Source organism: Strigops habroptila, chromosome 4 (genome assembly GCF_004027225.2).
Source record: "Strigops habroptila isolate Jane chromosome 4, bStrHab1.2.pri, whole genome shotgun sequence".
NCBI lineage: Eukaryota > Metazoa > Chordata > Aves > Psittaciformes > Psittacidae > Strigops > Strigops habroptila.
The window spans coordinates 83,641,732-83,661,363 of NC_046358.1; the positions used below are offsets into that span (position 1 = coordinate 83,641,732).

Here is a 19,632-nt window from a genome sequence, read left to right on the forward strand (position 1 = left end):
GCCTCAGTTTCCCCATTCCCATGCCTCAGTTCCCCCATCCCGGTGCCTCAATTTCCCCCATCCCAGTGCCTCAGTTTCCCCATCCCCTATGCCTCAGTTTCCCCCATTCCCGGTGCCTCAGTTTCCCCCATCCCAGTGCCTCAGTTCCCCAATCCCAGTGCCTCAATTTCCGCCATCCCGGTGCCTCAGTTTCCCCATTCCCATGCCTCAGTTCCCCAGTCCCAGTGCCTCAATTTCCGCCATCCCGGTGCCTCAGTTTCCCCCATTCTCTGTGCCTCAGTTCCCCCATTCCCATGCCTCAGTTCTCTATCCCGGTGCCTCAGTTCCCCATCCCGGTGCCTGTTTTCCCGTTTCCCCGTGCCTCACCATCCCCAGCCCCGTCCCCCCGCATCCCCCCGGTGCGCTCCCCGCCGCCGGGCCGCACGACTCCCCCCGATGCCCGTGCTTAACCCTCCCGTCCCATTCCTCCCTACCGCCAGGGGGCAGTAGCGCCCCGCCGCTAACCACCGCCCCCCTCCAACTCCCGCCAATCCCGGGGGCGGCGCTGCCGGTTACCGGTCAGGGCGCGCGGCGGAGGCACGTCCGTGCGTGCGCGCACACGCGGACCGGGGCGGGGGGGGCGTGGCCTCGGCGTGCGGGGCGCGTGCGCGGGAGGGGCGGGGCTTATCCGGGATGTCGGGCTCGCTCCTGGTGACGTAGCGCGCCGCGGGAAGGGCCGCGACGGACCCCGGTGGCCGCCGACCCCCGCACCGGGCACCGGCGCCTCCCTCCCCTCGCTTCGTCCTTCCTCCTTCTTCCGTCGTCTTCCTCCTTCTCTCCCCGCCATGCGCAGCGCCGCGGGAGCGGGCAGCACCGGGGCCGCCGCCGCCGCCGCTGGGCATGTGCCAGGCCCGGCCGCCGCGTGAGCACCGGTGGTACCGGCAGCATTGTCCGCGCCAGCCCCCGGAGCGAGCCGTGAGTGTGGCGTCCGCTCGGGCCTTCCTGCCTTCCTTCCCCCCCCCCTACCCCTGGAGGGGCGTCGCGGTGGGAGGACGGGAGCTGGGTCCCGTATCCCGGTGATGGGGGGGTGTGTGTGTGTGGAATATGTCGCGATATAGGAGGGGGGGTAGGTCCGGTTCGTCGCCTCCCCCGTTCCTCACCTCCCCGTCCCTCCGGGGCTCTTCCCGCAGGGTGGCGGGTGCCATGAATAGCAGCTGCGCGTCCCCCGCCGCCGCCCGCCGCCGCCTGCAGCGCCGGGATCGATAGAGGCGGGGGCTGCGGACGCACTATGGCCGGCACCGGCTACACGGACCTGCGGGAGAAGCTCAAGTCCATGATGCCCTACCGGGACGGCCACAAAGGCGGCAGCGGCGGCGGCGGCCTCGCACGGGAACCCCCCGAACCCCCCCCTTACGATCGCAAGCGGCGGCACCAGGAGGATTCCGGCTCCGAGCCCAGCGACTACGAAGAGCAGAAGGAGGAAGAAGAAGCTCGGAAAGTGAAGAGCGGCATCCGCCAGCTTCGCCTGTTCAGCGCCGAGGAGTGCGCCAAGATCGAAGCTCGCATCGAGGACGTGGTGTCCCGGGCGGAGAAGGGGCTCTATAAGGAGCACACGGTGGATCGGGCCCCGCTGCGGAACAAGTATTTCTTCGGGGAGGGTTATACCTATGGGTCTCAGCTGCAGAGACGAGGCCCCGGCCAGGAGCGCCTGTATCCGAGGGGAGAGGTGGATGCTATCCCCGAGTGGGTGCACGACCTGGTGATCAGGAAGCTGGTGGAGCACCGGGTGATTCCCGAGGGCTTTGTGAACAGTGCCGTCATCAACGACTACCAGCCCGGGGGATGCATTGTCTCCCACGTGGACCCCATCCATATCTTTGAGAGGCCCATCGTCTCCGTCTCCTTCTTCAGCGACTCGGCGCTTTGCTTCGGGTGTAAATTCCAGTTTAAACCCATCAGGGTCTCGGAGCCCGTTCTCTTCCTGCCCGTGAAGAGGGGAAGCGTCACGGTGCTCAGGTAACCCGCCCCGAGGCCTCCCGTTTAAACGTGTTGGGGGCTCGGTTGTGTAACGCTGATCATGAGGCACGCGGATGCACGGCTCGGGCTTGATCTCACCCGCCTGAAAGCATGTGGGGTCTCGCTGGAAGGGGTGAAGGAAGGGTTTGGGGGGGATGGGGGCTTTAGGGAGGGCCGATTATAGGGAGGGTGCCCTCTCCATAAGGCTCGAGGTGAGTCCTGCTGGGAGCGAGGCCACTTTTGGAGCCGAGCTTTGCCTGTCAATGGTTAAAATAACACATCGAGATACAAAATGGATCCTCTGCCCATGAGCGGTCAGAGCGGAGCAGCTGGTTGGGACGGGGCTCCTGGGTCTATTCTTAGCTTGGCCGGTGCCTTCCCAACCTGACCTTAAGTATGGAGAGAAGGAGGAGGTGTGAATGGCCTCGTCCTCCCGGTCCTTAAACTGGGAATACTGAACCCTCCCCTACCTGATGCCAACGGGGAGAGATGGCAGAGCAGAGCCCTGTGGGACTGTTGCTTGGAAGCATGGCGGGTCACGGGTACAAGGAGGGATTTTACTGTGCATTCATGCAAGCAAAGGTGGAATGACCTGCCCAAGGTCATGCAGCCAGTCGGTAATAAAGCTGGGATTGGCACTGGGAAACTGTGCTGGGCAGGCAGGTAAAGGGACGGGGATAGGCAGGATTGTGTGGAGCTGGTACATACAGACCCACTGGTGTCTTGGTCTTGGGGATTGTGTCTCAAAGCCCAGCATTGGGGCTGCTTAACTCGGTGAGCACCAACCCCCCATGTCCCTGAAGGTCAAAGTGCTCCCTGCCAGGAGCAGGGATCACCCGGCCCCTGCCAGCAGTGCAGAGCTACCAACTGTATCCTCATTTGAGGTTTTAGGTTTGGGGTTGGTGAAGGTCCAGGCCGGTTTTCAGGGCTCCCAAGCAGTAACACAATCCCTTCCATTGGCTTGTAAAGTGATCGCCGCAGGGTTCGGGAAGGAATTCTTCCCCCCACATCCACACAGCCTCACCCGGTGACTGGGGCATCAATAATAAATGCTGAGATCTCGCGTCGCTTTCCTCTTGGAAAAGCTGCACAAACATTAACTAATCCATGGTGTACCCTCGGCGTTAGGTAACTTGTGTGGATTAGGGAGGGAAGCGGGAATGGCGCTGAGGACGTTTCCACCCTCGTTTTCCTGCTGGTGATGTGAACCCTTGTGCTGCCATTCCCTGGCAGGCCTGGAGTAAATAGTTGTCCTTCCTTTCAGAGCCAGAGGTCTTTTTCTAAGGACAGGGAGAGTGTTTCCTTGCTTAGAAGCACGCTGGCAGAGCTGTTAGTGCAGGGTCACTCTGGAGCCTTGCAGGCAAAGCCACTAGGAAAACTCATGGCTTTACATCCAGAGGAGGATCAGGACTTGCCGTGGAGCAGAGAAGTGCTTTTCTCTGCACCAGGACCAGGAAATGATGTTTTCTTGTCCCATATCCTCACTTTTCCCTCTATAACCTCCAGGAAAAGGCAGCCGACCCAGGGCTCCTGGGATTGGAGAGGGTGTCTCCCAGGCCTGTGTGTTTGGGTTGTTGGCCAGGTCACCTGGGTGCTGTAATCACTGCGTTAACTGAAGCAATGGTACAAATCAAACCTGGATCGCTTGTTTTCCTTCCAAACAGAAGGGTTGCTTTCTGACCCACCGCAGGCATTTATTCACTAGTTTAATCCCCTGTTAGATGTTCTGCTTTCCAGCAAATAATAGCCTTTAAAACAGGGATTATTTCAATTTTTGTACAGCAGTTAGCAGATACTTAGCACTCACTTAAGAGACATTCTGCCAAAGTGATTGTTCTGTGGTGATATGATCCCGGCTGGATGCAAGTTCCTCGACTCCAGCACATCTCCTGTCTTCCCTTCAAACCCTGGTAAGTCAGGAGGAGCAAGGAGAGGTGCAGACCCTCGGTAGGCTCTCAGGGGTTTATATCCCAAATCCAGCCCTTGGTCGTGTTAAAGTCAACTCCCCAAACTTGGCTTTTTCTCCTCTCAGTAAACACTTCCTGAAGGCAGTTGCCCTGGAGATAGGGAAACGGCGCAGATAGAAATGGCATGCTTGTAATGTCTGCGATTCCAGTGCTGCTGGGGCAGTGGCTGCTGCCAGCAGTGCTGCCTTGCTGGGGGAGCCAGGGCAGCCGCATGGCTTTGGTTACCATGTGGAAGCCGTGAGGATCTAAAGAAAGCTGTTGGATCTCTATCTGTGCTCTCACATCGTTCTCGGGCTGGCCTCGGGTCATGTCTGTCCTGTCCCTGCTCTCAGCCTGTCCTCCACCTACCCAGCAGCGAGTTTGCAGAGGGGCTTTCCCTGTATCCCTCCTTCGACTCTATTTGCCCACCATGAAGCATGCTGTGGTGTTTGCAAACGCTGAACCTGCCTCAGAGTCGCTGGAGAGCATTCAGACCTCAAACATGTTTGTGTTTAAAAGGGTGAAGTGAGATTCTCCTGCCTGGGCTGAGCACCTTTGCCAGCAGGACAAAGGCTGAGCCACTCCACGACCTGCTGATGAGCCCTTTGCTCTTCCAGCAAAGCACTTCTTCCTCCCTTTGCACATCCCTGACGAAGATTTGCCCTTGTAGGCTTGACTTATAGGAGAAGATGACCTCCTCCTTGTAGGTTTTGACTTCTAGAAGACAACCTCCTCCAGTCCCTCTTCTCTCACAGCACCAGGAAGCGGATGCTCCTTCAGGTTTGTCCTGCTGCCAGCCACACAAGGGAAGGTGGCAGCAGCTCCTTGGTCTGTGCTGCTCCTCTCAGGCAGAGCTAAGTGGGGTTTCAATCCTGTGGACCATCAGCTGTCTGGACCTTGTTTGTGGGTTTTCTTTTTCTAACAATAATTTGATAAGCATCGATCGATACAAGCAGTGGGGAGGAGATGGAGGAATTTGCCTGTTCATCTGGGGAACACGTGCTTTGACAAATGCTTTGGCTGGATAAAAGGAAAAGAGCTGCAGGGATTGCAGAGATTGGGAGCTTGTATGATACACAAGCTTGTATGATACACAAGCTTGTATGATACACAAGCTTGTATGATACACAAGCTTGTATGATACACAAGCTTGTATGATACACAGGCTTCCCTTCTGCAGCTGGTGAGTGCTCCAGGTTGTGTTTGTAATAGCAGTGGCAATGTGATGTTTGTGTCTCCTGTTGTCTCAGGGCATGCCTAATGGTAGTGTAACCAGAGCTGGTTGCAGTCTGAGGATGACCCTGCTTTCTTCCCAGCCAGAGGAATCTCTCCACAACTGCCTGGATTAGATGCTTTACTCAGAAAAGTCTGATCCCTCAGGACAGGCTGTTGGTGCAGAGGAAGTTCTGCGTGTGCCAGTGGTGAAGAGGCAAATGGATTTGTTCAAGCTCTGCTTGAGCTGGTTGGTGTCACATCTGTGGCTTGTGGCAGCAGCTTTCCTGAACCACAAGTAAAGCCTTGAGCTGCTCAGCCCTGTGATGGGCCAGCGTGTGAGGTCCCTCTGCCTCTGAGCTCCCCTGACTCTCCTCAGCCCCTGGAAATACATCTCATTAGATGCAGAGCTTCAGGGCCTCCTTTCTGGTGGTGGTTGTGCAGAAACCCTGCTTTCATCTCCATGTGAATCAGTTATGTTGTGGCTCAGCAGCAGCTCTTCTGGACTGAAAAAGAGACTCGGGCAGGAGCTGGGGGTGTGAGATGTGACAGGTTGGTTAGGAGCTGGGGTGTGAGTTGGGGGAGTGTGTGGATAGCACCTGCACCTCCCCATGTTCTTCTGGAAAGTGCTCTAGGCTGGAGACTTGATGCTTGGGTGTTCTCATGAATAGCAGTTCAGGGTTTTCCTTCCCAAGTTGCCTCTTCCCTCGTGTGTTGGGTTTATTCTCTGTGTGAGAAGTCTCTGGGTAGACCCTTGGTATCACTATGGCTGTTTTATCCCATGTCTGCCCCTTCACCCATCATCAGGATGCAGCAAGGCCGGGCAGAGGGTGAGAAGTTCCTGCTGGCACAGAAGGGAAGTGTGACAGAACCAAATCAGCTTTTCCTTCCATTTCTCTGCCTGTTTTTGCCTGTGCAAACCTCCTTGCTGACGTTTCCTAATGGAAAGTACAGGACTGGAATAGACCTTTTCCTGATGTTCAGGGTGTCGCTGAGGATGCACCAGGTTGAATGTTAACATGGGTGATATTAATGAATTCACTGGAGCTTGACACAGAGGTTCCTGGAACATAATAGAGCATCATTATAACCCCCTTCTCATAATGCTGTTGTCCTCTGCAGTGCCCCAGAGGCCGGGGAGGGGGATGGACATCAACCCCTGTATTAACTGATCAGCTCTTAGACTTTTAACTCCCTTCTCAAAGCAGTAAATCTGGCTTGGAGGTGTGTTTCTTGCTGAAGTGGGTGGGTTATCTAACCAGATAAAGGAAACCTGGCCCTGTCCTGGCTTGCATGTGTGTGATCTGTTCTGAATAACCTGGAAGCTGCTGAGCCAGCGTGGCAGCCTCGTGGGGACGGTGGGCTCTGTGGCTTCTGCTTCAGGTTAAACCAGCATGGGGATGTGCTAGCTTTGTGTGGCTTGAGCAGCCTTCACCCACATCCCTTCAAAGGTATTCCTGTGCTTTTCAGCTGTTTCAGGAGGCTCTGAAGGTGTTTAACTTCTCTTTAACCCGCACTGGGCTCCAGAAGGCTCTGTTGGGAGCAGACACTCCAAGCAGCAGGTAGAGGGCAGGCCCACCTCTCCTTAGCACCCATGGGAGTGACGAGATGTGCTCCTGGCAGGAGCAACACACTCCTACCAAGTACAGCTACCGTGTGGCCATGTAGCTGCTTGATCCCTCAGCCAAGGTCTCTGCCTCACCCCATGGCAGGGAGATTTTAGGAGTGCAGCTCTATTTGCAGGTCTGAATGTGAAGGTTGCCCCATGTGCGTTGTGTTGGGCTGTGATGTTTGTGCCATGGCTGAGGTTGTGCTGCGTCAGGGAGGGCGAGGGTGCTGTGTCCACATGAGGGGATGAGACAAGACTCCCTCTTTGACTAACAAATCAGGATGCATTCATGTCTGGGTGTGCTGCATATCTCAGCCACGAGAGGTGGGTTTCCTTTGGGACACACATGAGAAGGTGCTTTGGAGCAGTGTGCTGAGTTTTGACCCTTGGATTGGCTGAATTTCCACTCTATAAACTCATTTTCTACATGTCTCATTCCACAGTGTTGTGGCAGGTGGCTGTTTCCTCTGGTATGTTAAAAAATTGAGTAAAAACCCCCAAAACAACCTTCTTTCCTGAAGTTTCTTCCTTCCTATAAATCTTGCTCCCGTGTGCCTGGGGGAATGGTGTTTGGAGGAGGAATTCCTGCTGGAAGTTAGGAAATGACTGCCCAAACTGCATTGCTGAGGCTGCTTTCTGCCTATCGTTTTCTCACAGTGGCTTTCTGTTTTTGTTGTCAGTGGCTATGCAGCTGATGAAATTACACACTGTATTCGACCACAGGACATCAAGGAGAGAAGAGCTGTCATCATCCTTCGAAAGTAAGTGTTGAAGCCCTCTGGACACTGAGATAAACTCGGATGTGGTGGCGTGATGTGCTTTTCAAGAAACACTTTAAAACTGCCTCGCTTGTTAATTTGCTGGCTCGATCTCACATCTTGATTAGATGTCACTCTCATGCTCACTTGTGCCTTGCTATACCCGTGGTGGAAGTAGGTGGAACTTGTTACTGCAGAGTTAATCACTTCTTGGCTCTGTGCAGCAGTACTTCATTGTAATGCCTGGCTTTGCAAGCCCTGTTTGTGTCCTAACAGCTGGCTTTCGTTGCCTGCCTAGCTCCAGACAGCTAGGGTTTCAAACTCTTGTTTTGGGCCATGTATTCAGGTGTCTGATTATATGATACCCACATGTGTGAGTTACCTGCATGGTCCTTTGGAGCTGATGCTTACAATGAAGAGTCTGCCCTGAAGCAGATGAAGTTTTCTTCATAGCATGGCTTTTGTTTCCTGGAGAGGGAGAGCGTAACACTGGCTTCAAAGGAAAATGGATGCAGTGAATTTAGTGATCACTTTACAGAGCTTGTCCTTCAAGTCGCTGGTGGGAAGCCAGGCTCTGTAAGCTGTTTTAGAAGATACACTGTCTTGATGGCATTTCATCAACCAGTGCTTGTTCCTAAAGCTTCTAAGAAAATGGAGAAAAAGTAAGCCAACTCTACCCCGAACTCCCTCAGTTTAACCTTTTTTTGTGCCCAGATATGTCCTCTCTCATCAGTTCCCTCTAGGAGATGGAAAAATGTGACTGCCACACACTGACCCGTGTTGATTGTGCCTTAGAAGGTGTTAGCAGTAATTCTGCTGTCAAGAAATCCTTCTGCAAGTGAAAACACAGGATTTGAGTCCTGTAAACCCAACTGAAAGCGTGGGCATTGGTGGCAGGGCTGCAGTTGCCCAGGCTTAGCATAAGGCTAGCAGAGAAGCAATCTAGATTCAGACTTGCTGAGCTTTTGGATGGCTTAGTTGGTTTCAGAACAAGTTTGGCAACGTTGTGAAGATATGGCCCAAAGCCAGTGGAGTGGAGTTGGACATCTGGTTAGAGAGACCCATGAGATGAAGGCAAGGAAAACATCAACCCTGAGGCATCAGCCAGACAAAATCACACAGACCCAGGGAGGCAGGATGAGATGTGGCAGGTGATAGAGTGGGATGAAAGACAGATTAGAACCAAACCACTCAATAGCTGGTTATTGCTACATGGGGTTTAAGGGTTGTGATAAGAACTAAAAGGCTGTTACCTTCACGTTGTTGGTTACTGCAGCCAATGACAAGCAGTGTGAGTGCTGATAAACACCAGTGGGAAGCATCTCCAAATCTAGTAGCTGCTCTAGTTGGGCTCTGGGATAGAGAAGCTGCCTGTCCTAGGCTGTGGAGCAGTTGCCTCAGAAAGACTTGGCTATATAAGCTAAAGCTGCCCAAATGATGCAAATACCAAACACACTTGTTTAAACTGGCTCTTCCTCTTGTTTTTGCCATCCTCTGTAAACTGAGGGTGTCAAGTTGTTTCAGTCTTGCCTGGCTGCCCTCAATGTGCAGCTGGGTGAACGCATAGCTGCAGAGAAGCACCCGGCTGACCTGGTGCATGGCTGCTGGAGAGACAAAGCCTGTTAGCTCCTAGCAGAGTGTATTGGCTGGTTTTGCTTAGCCATCCCCCTGCAGCAGTGTGTCCTCCTGTCTTCCCCTCATTTTAGGGGCCTGATTTGCTTAGTGTTAGAGCACAAGTGTCTCTGCCTGGTCACACCCAGACAGCAATGGGAGGCTGAATGAAACCACAACAGGCTTTTTTTCTCCTGAGCAAAGTGGAAACCCCCTGGTGATTCTGGATGTGCCATCTCCACAGAGCTCAGCAGCCCTGGTGGATACATGGCAATTGCCTGGTTGCCAAAGGGTGCACTCTGATGGCTGCCAAATAGAGCTTATTAATTGCTGCTGCTCCCTTGTGACGGAGTCTCGTGTGCATGCGTGCATGCACAGCAGGGCTGCGGTGACCTTCCTCTGCACTCGCATCCCCACGGCATGTATTCCTGCAGCAAATGCCATTCCCCACTCCTGGATCATGCGACTTCGTGCAGTCTGAAAGAGTGTGTTACGCAAGCAGGAAAACAGCTACTTCCAGTGGTAGCCTGCTCGCACGAGAGGCTTGGGAGCAGCTGACATAAAACTCCTCTTCCTCATCTTCGTGATAAGGATCAACCCTGAGTTTTCCAGCAGGATCGGATCAGTTGGGGTGTACAGCAGCGTAAGCTTTGCTGCAGCCCGGAGCTGGGATATTTGGCTCTGATTAGGCTGCCAGAGCCTGCTGGGTCCCAGACATCTGGATCTGCTCTTGCCTGTACTTAGAGCGTGTGGATCTAGAGATGGTTTTTGCTGGCAGTGGCAGAATGAAGCTGCACGAGCTGGAGAAGAGGCTGGGTTTTGCAGGATGCTCGGGAGCGGTGTGGTTACCGAGTAGGTCATAAACACTTCAGTGCTGTGGAGTGATGATATTTACGGTGTTTCCTGTGTGCTGGAGTGCAGGACTGCGAGGAGACGGCAAGGTTTGGAAGCTTTTGGAGCCAGAGGTTGGAGTGGGGAGCAACGGTGCTCTCTTTCATGAGATGCTGAAGGAGGTAACGTGGGAGGCAGGATGGAAATGAGACCTATTGAATTGGGTCTTGAAAGTCATTTTAGAGGGCTTATGCTGCCATGTGTAAGCAGTTACATCAGAGTTATTCTAGTTCACTTGGACTTTGGTAGGTGGTTTGCTCTCCATTTTAGTGTCTTGCTCCTGCAGCTCATACCTGCATTGCTCTGTGGACAGAGCGAGCGTGGCTGGTGTTCCTTTGCCCTTGCAGTACATTTGGTGGTTTGTTTTAATTGCAGGCCTGTAGTTGTTCTATTTGAGAAGTATTTAAACCACATAACTTGTCCAGGGCAGGATCCATAATGCCCTTGGTGTTCTGCCTGGACTGGGTCCAGTCCTGGAGCTGGGAACAGCTCAGGATGATGGTGTTGCGGACTAGAGCAGGCAGCTCCTGTGGAAGTGTTCCTTGTTTCTGGCATGCTGGATGGAGTAGGGCTGCTCTGCCCAGTTTCACAATTGCCAGCCTGGCATCACCCTGCTTAACTGAACAGGCTCTCACAGTAGCGGAGAGGAAGTTTGGCAACTGGATGTACTTCCTAATGGGATTTTAGGTTGGGATTCTTCTGTGGAAACCTCCCTCAGGTGCTGAAGTTCAGCACTAGAGAGCAAGTAGTGATTCTCCTCTTTGTATCACCCTAATCCCTTACATATTCACCTCTCGGCCAAAGGAGGGAGACAGGCTACAACAACAGCATCAGGGTGCCTTTCCTTCTGGGAAGTGGCTTGGATCCTCCTGGAGGTGGCATTCTGGAGCACCAGCACCAACCTGTAGCAGCCTTCAGTCTGTGTTTTAGCAGAGCTTATAAGTTGAGATGGTAACTGTGCTGCGCTGGGAGATGGTGATAGCACTGTGATAAACTGCACCATCAAGTGTTCCTTCCTGCTGCCTCCCTCCACGTGTGCATGGCTACAGCAGAGCCTGGGCCAGCGACAGCTCTGCTCTGGGACGAGCTGTGTTTGCTCTCTGGTGTAGCTTGAGCGTGTGCCGCGCTGCTGGAAGGGATGTGGGTGCAGCTTCTCTTGGCCAGACCTTCTCCTGACTCGTACTTCAACTCTTTCCACCTCTTAGTCAAGCTGAGAAACGCCTGACCCCATGAGAACTCCGGGCAGGAGGGAGTTTCCACATGGAAGCAGTTATTACTGATGTAGGTGATGATGAATTTCACAGGTGGCTTAACAGGAGCTGTGAGTTATCGACGAGTCACTGGGATTTCATAGGATTTCACAAGTGCTCCAGTGCCTCTATCCCATAACTGGTATTCCGGTGAGCCCAGCACCATTTGTATTCACCTCATGACTACACATGTTCCTCTAACCAAGGCAGCAAAGGCTAAAGCTGAAGGTTCAAGTGCCATAAAGCTGCAGCTTGTTCTGTTGTTGAGCATGATAGTCCTGACCCTCCTCCTGAGCTGTGTGGCTGGGACTGAAGGTTATTCAGCACATCTAGGGCCGATACCTGCTGCAGCACACTAGTGGTTCTGTAGAAACTCCTTGCAAATTCTCTTCTCTTTACATATTTGCAGAACAAGACTAGATGCACCTCGATTGGAAACAAAATCCCTGAGTAGCTCTGTGTTGCCACCAGGTTATAACTCTGAGCGTCTATCGGGAAGCAACCGGGACCAGATCCTGAAACCAAAGCGGTCCCATCGCAAAGCAGATCCTGATGCTGCTCACAGGTAGGATGATCTCTTCTAAAAGCAACATTTTGGATGGTATCTCTAGGGCTGTGCATGTCTGTCCTGGTGTCGGATAAGAGAGGCTGCACAACACACTTAAAAACATCCTAGTTTGCACCTCCAGGTGCTTTCTGTAGCGTACAGATCTGTTTTATCAGAACCAAGTTCTTTATACGTTCCTCCTAGGCTTGTGGAGGCTAAGCTCTGGCTGTAAGCAGCTTACATTGTTTATCCTGTCCATGGCATAATGAAGAAGCAATAGATTTGGCTGGCTCTTGATAATGCAGTCATTCCAAACAATAGTTTCCCTGCAGCTAATTATTTTTGACCTCTATTGCCAAGCAACCTGTGCAGCTGCATTAAACTATGTTATGAAAGCAGTCTTGGGAGAGAGAAAGGGAGGGTTTGCTATCTGGAAAAGGCGAAGGTCATCTTGGGAAGCTTCTCAGACCTGTTTTGGTTCCAGAGCTGCATGTGTGTGTAACCAGGCTGTGTGAATGTGTAAGCCTGACCTTCAGGAGAGCTCCTTGCTGAGGTTTCACACAGCCTGAGCTCTGCAGCAAGGCTTCCCTCAAACACCACCTTGCTCTGTGTGAATGTACTGGTAGCCGTGGGGGATATTCCTGGTATTCTCCAATTCCAAATGCTCCTGAGGACCCAGACAGTGTTCTGTGCATGTCATGTAAAAACCAGCTTCAGGTTTGGTCCTGGGGCTTGGCTGTGCGGTCCCAGCCCGTGTTTCAACCTGTCCTGGAGGGAGGCGGGTGGGGATGGTGTGTTTATGAGCAGTGTTCATTCACCTGGACTCTGACTGACTGGGGAGGTACATCGAGAAGAGAAACCTGCAGATGAAAGCTACCTCTGAGCACGCATTGGGCTGGTGTGTGATTAGAGGAGTGATCACGCAGGACAAATCTACACATCTCAAGAGAGCTTCTTTGCAGCCTGGTGTGCCCAGAGAAGCTGTGGCTGCCCCATCCCTGGCAGTGTTCAAGGCCAGGTTGGACACAGGGGCTTGGAGCAACCTGCTCTAGTGGAAGGTGTCCCTGCCTGTGGCAGGGGGTTGGAACTGGATGAGCTTTAAGGTCCCTTCAACCCAAACCAGCCTGTGCTTTTATGACCTTATTGGGGTGTGGTGCATAGATTCCTGCAGCAGATAGATGGGTATCAAAAGCCTGTTTTTCTCCTCCTTTGGCCTCAAAACCGCAAGTATAACATTAGGTAAACAGCACGGATATCATGTAGTGGTATCTTTTAGAGGAACTCAGCAGTTGCCATCTAGTATATAATAAGTGGTGTGTGCAGCCCACCAGCCCAGTCCTGCTGTGAAGCAATCACAGGCGAGAGCAGAGGCAGCTTTGTAGAAATAACAATTGCACTGTGCTGATGTTTGAGAGGACAAAGGAGCTCAGAGCTGTGGTTTGATCCTGCACCACAAGCACCCCAGCAGCTTTAAAAGGAGCTCGCTCTGTGCTGCGAGTTCTCTTATAGGAGAGACAGACCCTTCTTCCCAAGGGATGTTTATTGAAACCACAAACTGCACTTAAAAAGAGGCGACTGGACTGTTTGGAAGTGTTCCTGGCGGAGGTAAAGACCAAAACTTGCTCTGGGAAGGGGAAAGACTTGCACCATCGAAAGCACAATTCCCGGCTTCCCCGTGGGAGGTGCAACGTGGTGATCTGTTCCTACTCTGCTGAGTGCCCAGGGCTGGGAAAGCGATGTGGAAACAGTCAGTCATAGCGCTCAAAGTATGCAAAACTGCACGAGGAATGCTGAAATCCTGCCGTGGCTGTGCTCACGCTCCCTTCTTTCCCTTTTTCCATAGGCCACGGATTCTAGAAATGGATAAAGAGGAGAACAGGCGCTCAGTCCTCTTACCAAAACATAGGAGAAGGAGCAACTTCAGCTCCGAGAACTATTGGCGAAGGTCTTACGAGTACACGGAGGACTGTGACGAGGAAGAGGAGGATGGAAGCCCAGCCAGGAAAGTTAAAATGAGGCGACACTGAGGATTGCACTTTCCGGGCTCATAGTGGAGCTGCTTGGCCTCCAGTCTGTGAAAACTTTCTCTTCCCTCTGGCTATCTTCCATCTAGCTTCAGTTTTGGTTTTTCCTTTCAGGCTGAAGAGTAAACAGGAAGGATCCTAGCGATTTGGTTGTATGAATGGAGGAATGCTGAGACATACGGAAGGATGGAACATGTCCAGTGCACATGGTGCCCTGAGTCATGGGGTCAAACGGGCATCTCTTCCCTTAGGAAACAGATAAAGTTATGCCAGGCTGTCTGTTGGGATTTCTTTTGAGAACACCAAAAAGTTTCACTGTTTCGTTGTGCAGGATTCAAGAATTGTACTTTTGGGTTTGTTTCTTCTTTTTTTTTTTTTTTGCTTTAACTTTCTTCCTTTCCACATGTTCTAAATATAATGTTTGACCCCAGGAGCTGAAACCCTCTGCGGTGGCCTCGGATTTGCTTCACCAAAGGGCTCCTTGGTCTGCTCTTACCTGGTTGTTGTTGGGTTTGTTTTAAGGGTGCCCTGCAGTAACTGGAAGTTTGAAGCTTTGCAGACCCCTCTTACTGCGGTTGATTTCAAAGGGTTTAGGACATTTTTGTTGCACTTTAGTACCGGTTTTAACATAGGTTTCCTTTCCAGTCCCTTTTCCCAAGCCAGCGTGGGCTCACACAGTCCCTGTGCTGCCCTCTCCGAGAAGAATGTACTTGAGCTCTGGTTTCTCAGTGCTGGTCTGATAAGGAGAGTGTTTTGGTTAAGGAAGAAGGAAACGTGGCTGGCTTCAGTGAGGCTGGCCCCAGGTCCATATTGGAGCCCTGGGACTGCTGAGTGAGTGATCACATTGAGTACATGCTGCTTCCCAGAGCTGGGGATAGCAAAGAGGAATAGGAGAGTTGCTGTGCTTGTGAAGGACGTTTGTTTTGGGACCCCCTGAGAAGAGCTGTTCTCCGTGCCTGGGGGACTGGCTTTCATCCCCCTGCCCCTTTAGGTGGAGAGAGTTGAGATGGTGCAGCATCCCATCCCAAGGGATGCACTCTGGTGGAGCAGGAACAGGCACTGCCATGGCCTCGGGCAGCTCGGCTGCAGAGTGTCCCCTCCAAGGCTGGCTCTGGGAGCGGAGGCACTGCGAGGGTCTAAGTTTGGCCTGAGTTCAGTGCATTCAGCAGTGGTTGCCAGCCTCCTCCTGGCTTTATTCCTGTCTGTATTCCTGGGGCAGGGAGTTTTCTGCTTGCTACAGAGAAGAATCAGGCGTTGGGCCCCATGGAGTTAGTGTTAGTCTGCTGCCTTCCTCCTCTCCCACCCGGTTTGCGTTAGCCCAGACCAAAGCCTCAGTGTGTTTCCAAAGCTTTGGGGCCCAACAGCATGTTTAGAACCGTACTTTTAAGAGACTTCCTCCAATTGATTCTTTGAACCCAAGTGTTGGCAGTTGTAAGGAGTAGTCTTCTTTTTAAATCCGTACTGCTTTGCCCTCCTTCCAGTTGTAGTTTTCCTTAGTGTCGTGTCCCTCACACACTTCATGGTCCGCACGCTTGGCAATAAAAAGATGTAATATATTTTGAAACCCGTTTGCTGCTGTCTTGAGGGGCTCCCAGTCAAAACCCACCAATCCAAGTGGCGTTCCTTGCAGTGCTGTTCCTTGGCAAGCTGTTTGCTGACATCTGGGTCTTGGTGTCCTTTTCCTTCCCCACTGACTTCTGTAGCTCCTGTCACCCTCCTGTTGTTGGGGTCACTGTTTCAGGCTGGGTCTAATGGTCGTATTAATACAAAGGAATTGACTGCAACCCAGCGCAGGGCTGATCTGTGGTGAGGTTCTCACTGCCTCTCTCTTGTTATCGGGTTGGTTTCCTGGTGAGAGCCACTGTTGGCTCCATGCAGAGGCACAGGCGCAGCCTCGCAGCCAGCCTTTGAAAGAACCTGTCTTGTCTACCCAGAGATCTGAAAATTCGTGCTTCTGCTGCTTCTGAGACCTTTAAAACCCCATTTCCAGACCACATTTAGCATCTGAAGGGGTGTTCCTCACCCTCCTGGCTTTCTGCAGAGAATCCAGGCCAGCTCTTGTCTACAAACCCACTGTTTTGGAAAGCTTGGCATTCCCCTGATAGCAAAACCACAAGCAGGGAGCAGCGATCCCTTCTCCTCCTTATGGCTGGTGCAAACATCTCCAGCGAGCTGGGGACCTGCTAGCAGGATGCCTGTTTCCAGTTGTCTTTCTGGATCCATCCTGGATGTGCCCCGGGCTCTCCTCGGTGTCAGGTCTGCTGTGGGTGATGCTGATGGTGGCAGTGGTCACTGCCAGGCTCTGCACAACCAGCTCTCCCCCCCCAAGCTCCCAATTCCACACCTACTCTGCAATAGGGATGCTGTACCTCGGTGTCAGCTTGAAGCTGGAGGCAAGCCTGGCTTTCTGGGGCTGCTTTCCAGAGCAGGACTCCCATGGGATGAGGTGTTGGCTCTGTATCCACTGAAGGCTGAACAAGGCATCCTGAGGTCTTACTCCTCAGCCTAACTTACATCCTCTAGCCTGGTACCATCACCTCATCCAGTCTGTACGTGTGCGAGTATCCTTCCTCTCCCATCTTGTGTCTGTATTCCTGCAGGCCGTGGTTGGGAGCTCTCCCCTCCATCCTTCCTCCCTGCCCCACATCCCTGCAGTGGGTCTGAGCTGGCACCCGTGGTTGGAGGGATAAGAGGAGCTCCTCACCACTCCAGCCACTCTATTCTCATGTGTTTTCAACCTGGTTGATTGGGGCTTGACACCTTGGAGTGAGAATGGGACACAACCAGTCTGACCTGTAGCATCTCCTGGGTGTCCCCAGCGTGTGGGCAGGCCACCTTCCCCTCTTGTACAGACATTTTCTATAGACACAGATGTATATGTGTAGATAACATCGTTTTTTAACTCTTTTGCACTGAACAACAGCAGAGTGAAACCCTGATTCAAAACACATTTTCATGTGGATCCAGATGGTTGGATCCCTTACTGTAACCTACCTGGAAAGCTGTAGCTCTAATACTGGTGATGCCCATACCTGTTCTCTGTCGCTGGCTGTGTTGGGCTTCAGGTCAGGCTGGTGCCATGGCTCTGGTGTGAAGGATGGAGCGTGGTGAGCTCCAATTCGGAGGCAGAACTCCTCAGACTCATGCACAGACCTGACTCCTTTGGCTTTATTGTATCTATTTAGTCCAGTCGTGCAGTCCCACCTCCTCTCCATCCACCCACAGCGTGTCATTGGTGTAACCTGCTCATCCCGAAACTGGGAATAAGGCTATGTTCAGTGTGACAATCCCATACACCCACAGCCCAGACCATAAGAACTGTCTTTCCTAAGGAAGGGGGAAGAAAGTGGGGTCTGTCCCTGCTTTGGTGGGTTTCATCCTGCTTTGGTGGGTTCCATCCCCTGTTTTCTGCACAGAGCAGGAGGAATTGGGCTCTGTCACTGTTACCCGTATCTTGAGGAGGCTCAGGGATGGAACTAAAGCTCTTACATCCATGGTGTGGGCTCACCGTGTCCATAGGAAGGGCAGGAAGGGCTGTTTGCTGGCACTAAGAGGTGAGCTGCAGGCAGAGCCCGGCTTGCCACATCTGGTTCCACACTTGCTGAACCCTCATCCAGATGTTAGGAGAGAGCTGTCGTCCTGACAGGCTTGGCTCATCCCAAGGGATCACTCATGGGGATGGTCATCCATTGGGATGAGAGCTGGGACCTCTGCCTTTTGAAGCTGTTGGTACCAGCGCTCGCCCCATGGATCAGAACAGTTTCAATATGCTTTGAGGAGGGCATTGGGGGGACCCAGGTCTGGACCCCACCAGCAGCAAATAGTCTTTTACCTGCCAAAAGTGATCCCTTTCCCAGCGGGAAGGAGAAATCCTCAGTTGAGAAGCATCTCAGCTCCTTTTCCCACCCCTGCCCACACTGAAAGTTCTGGCTGATTTTAATTTAGGCTTTTTTTTTCTTAGAGAATTTAATTTCCTCCCCTTTTTTTTTTGTTACAAATAAAAAGAAATAAAGAAAGAAAGTGGCAATATTTTTTTCCGGAAGCTTTTCCTAGGAAAAAGCGTTGGTTTGTATCAAAGTTGTACAGTTCAGACGTTTGAGATACGAGAAGTACTGTGTGAAACGCTGTAAATGGGGCAGAGATTATTTTATGTACAGTCTGACACGGGGGGAATCATTGGATTCCGGTTGGTTCTGAGGAAGAATTTGGTTCTTTGCTGTCGGGGGTTGGAATTTCACCGTTTCATTATTATTACTTTGGGGTTTTTTTCCTTGTATAGATTGCTGCATTAATTGAATAAAAGCAGAAAGCATCGCTCGGGCTCTGTGGTGGTGCCGGCGGCTGGGAGCTGTGTCCTGCTTCCCGGCAGCAGAAACAGGGTTGTGGGGAGCTGCTGCTAAATTAAGGGAGTCTCCGTCTTCCCCAGGGATGGGGCGGCCAAATGCAGTGTCTGTCCCTCCTGTGCTGCCCTAGAAATTGGGGATGGGGCTTGCTGCCTTCAATTCCCTCCTTTCCTTTCTTCCCCATTCCCTCCGTTCCTTCCTTCCTCCTTTTCTTCCTTCCCCATTTCTCCTTTCCTTCCTTTTCCCTTCCCTCCTTCCCTTCATTCCTCCTTCCTTCTGCCCTCCTTTCCTTCCTTTCCCTCTTTCTTCTCTCCTTTCCTTCCTTTCCCCTTCCCTCCTTCCCTTCATTCCTCCTTCCTTCTTCCCTCCTTTCCTTCCTTTCCCCTTCCATCCTTCCGTTCATTCCTCCTTCATTCTTCCCTCTATTCCTTCCTTTTCCCTTCCCTCCTTTCCTTCCTTCTTTCCTCCTTTCCTTCTTCCTTCCTTTCCCCTTCCCTCCTTCCTTTTTTTCTTCCCTCTTTTTCTCCCTTCCTCTTCTTTCTTCGTCTTTCCCTCCTTTCCTTTCTTCCCCCTTCCCTCCCTTCTTTTCTTCCTCCTCCTGCTCTCCCCACTCAGGGGCTGGGAAGCAGATGTGGACACTGTCCCCTTGCAGCTCCCATAGTACCTGGTCCCCAATATCCCCAGTACCCCTTGGGGCTGCATCCCCTGTGCTTCAGCCTCGCATGGAGCCCCTTCCCTTCCCTGTGTCTTCCTCCTGCAGGAGGGAGAGGGAGATGGATGGGTGTGAGGAGCCAGAGAGGGAATGGCATCCTCTTCCTGAGCTCCTGCCTGATCTAGATCCTCTCCATCACCCACCTTCAAGCCTTGAGGCTGTGAGTGGGGTCAGATCCATCCATCCATCCATCCAGGAGCCCATCACCAGGGCATCAGGTCAACTCCCCCCTGAGGGCACTTTCCACCCCAAAACCTGTTGTCACCCCAATGTGGCATCACCCCAGGACCAACCTTAGTCAGCAGGGAGGGGAAGCCCTGCCCTACCCTGTGTTGACTCAGCCCAAACTGGGGTGCAGGGCAGGGTTCTCCCCTCATTGTGCTGATGCCATGGTGGGGACAATCATGGTGATGAGTATTAATAGCAGGGGCCAACAGGGTGCTGAGCATGGTCCCTCTCGGCGCGTCTGCGCCGAGAGGGACCATGCTCAGCATCCTGCTGGCCAAAGACCCCGTGTTGTTCATGCACCCCATAGCTATGGGGCACATGGGCACTGAATCCGTGCCTCCTTATGGATCAGGGGGCCCTGTGACCCTGATAAACACCTTGGGAATGCCCTTCCTGTCCCATCCCCATTTTCCTCCAAGAAAAAGTCGAATTTTGGTTAAACCCACCCACTATCAATAAACAAACCGCCCATAGAGGGCGCTGGCGCTAAAGAACTACAACTCCCA

The 19,632-nt window shown here is 52.6% G+C and overlaps 1 protein-coding gene across 3 annotated transcripts; it reads left to right on the top strand.

Annotated features, from left to right (window-relative positions):
- Positions 1–647: 647 nt before the first annotated feature.
- ALKBH5 (alkB homolog 5, RNA demethylase) lies at positions 648–18,157 on the top strand. Of its 3 annotated transcripts, none has more exons than XM_030484480.1 (5): positions 648–954; positions 1,170–1,995; positions 7,443–7,523; positions 11,682–11,837; positions 12,180–12,734. In XM_030484480.1, exons 2-5 carry the CDS (start codon positions 1,268–1,270, stop codon positions 12,319–12,321), a joined length of 1,107 nt encoding a protein of 368 aa, XP_030340340.1. In that variant the 5' UTR covers positions 648–954; positions 1,170–1,267; the 3' UTR covers positions 12,322–12,734. The 3 variants fall into 3 exon arrangements, with proteins under 3 accessions (XP_030340340.1, XP_030340341.1, XP_030340339.1); XM_030484479.1 differs by lacking the exon at positions 12,180–12,734 and adding an exon at positions 13,663–18,157 and having other exon boundaries at positions 650–954; XM_030484481.1 differs by lacking the exons at positions 7,443–7,523; positions 12,180–12,734 and adding an exon at positions 13,663–18,157 and having other exon boundaries at positions 649–954.
- The last annotated feature ends 1,475 nt before the right edge of the window (positions 18,158–19,632 follow it).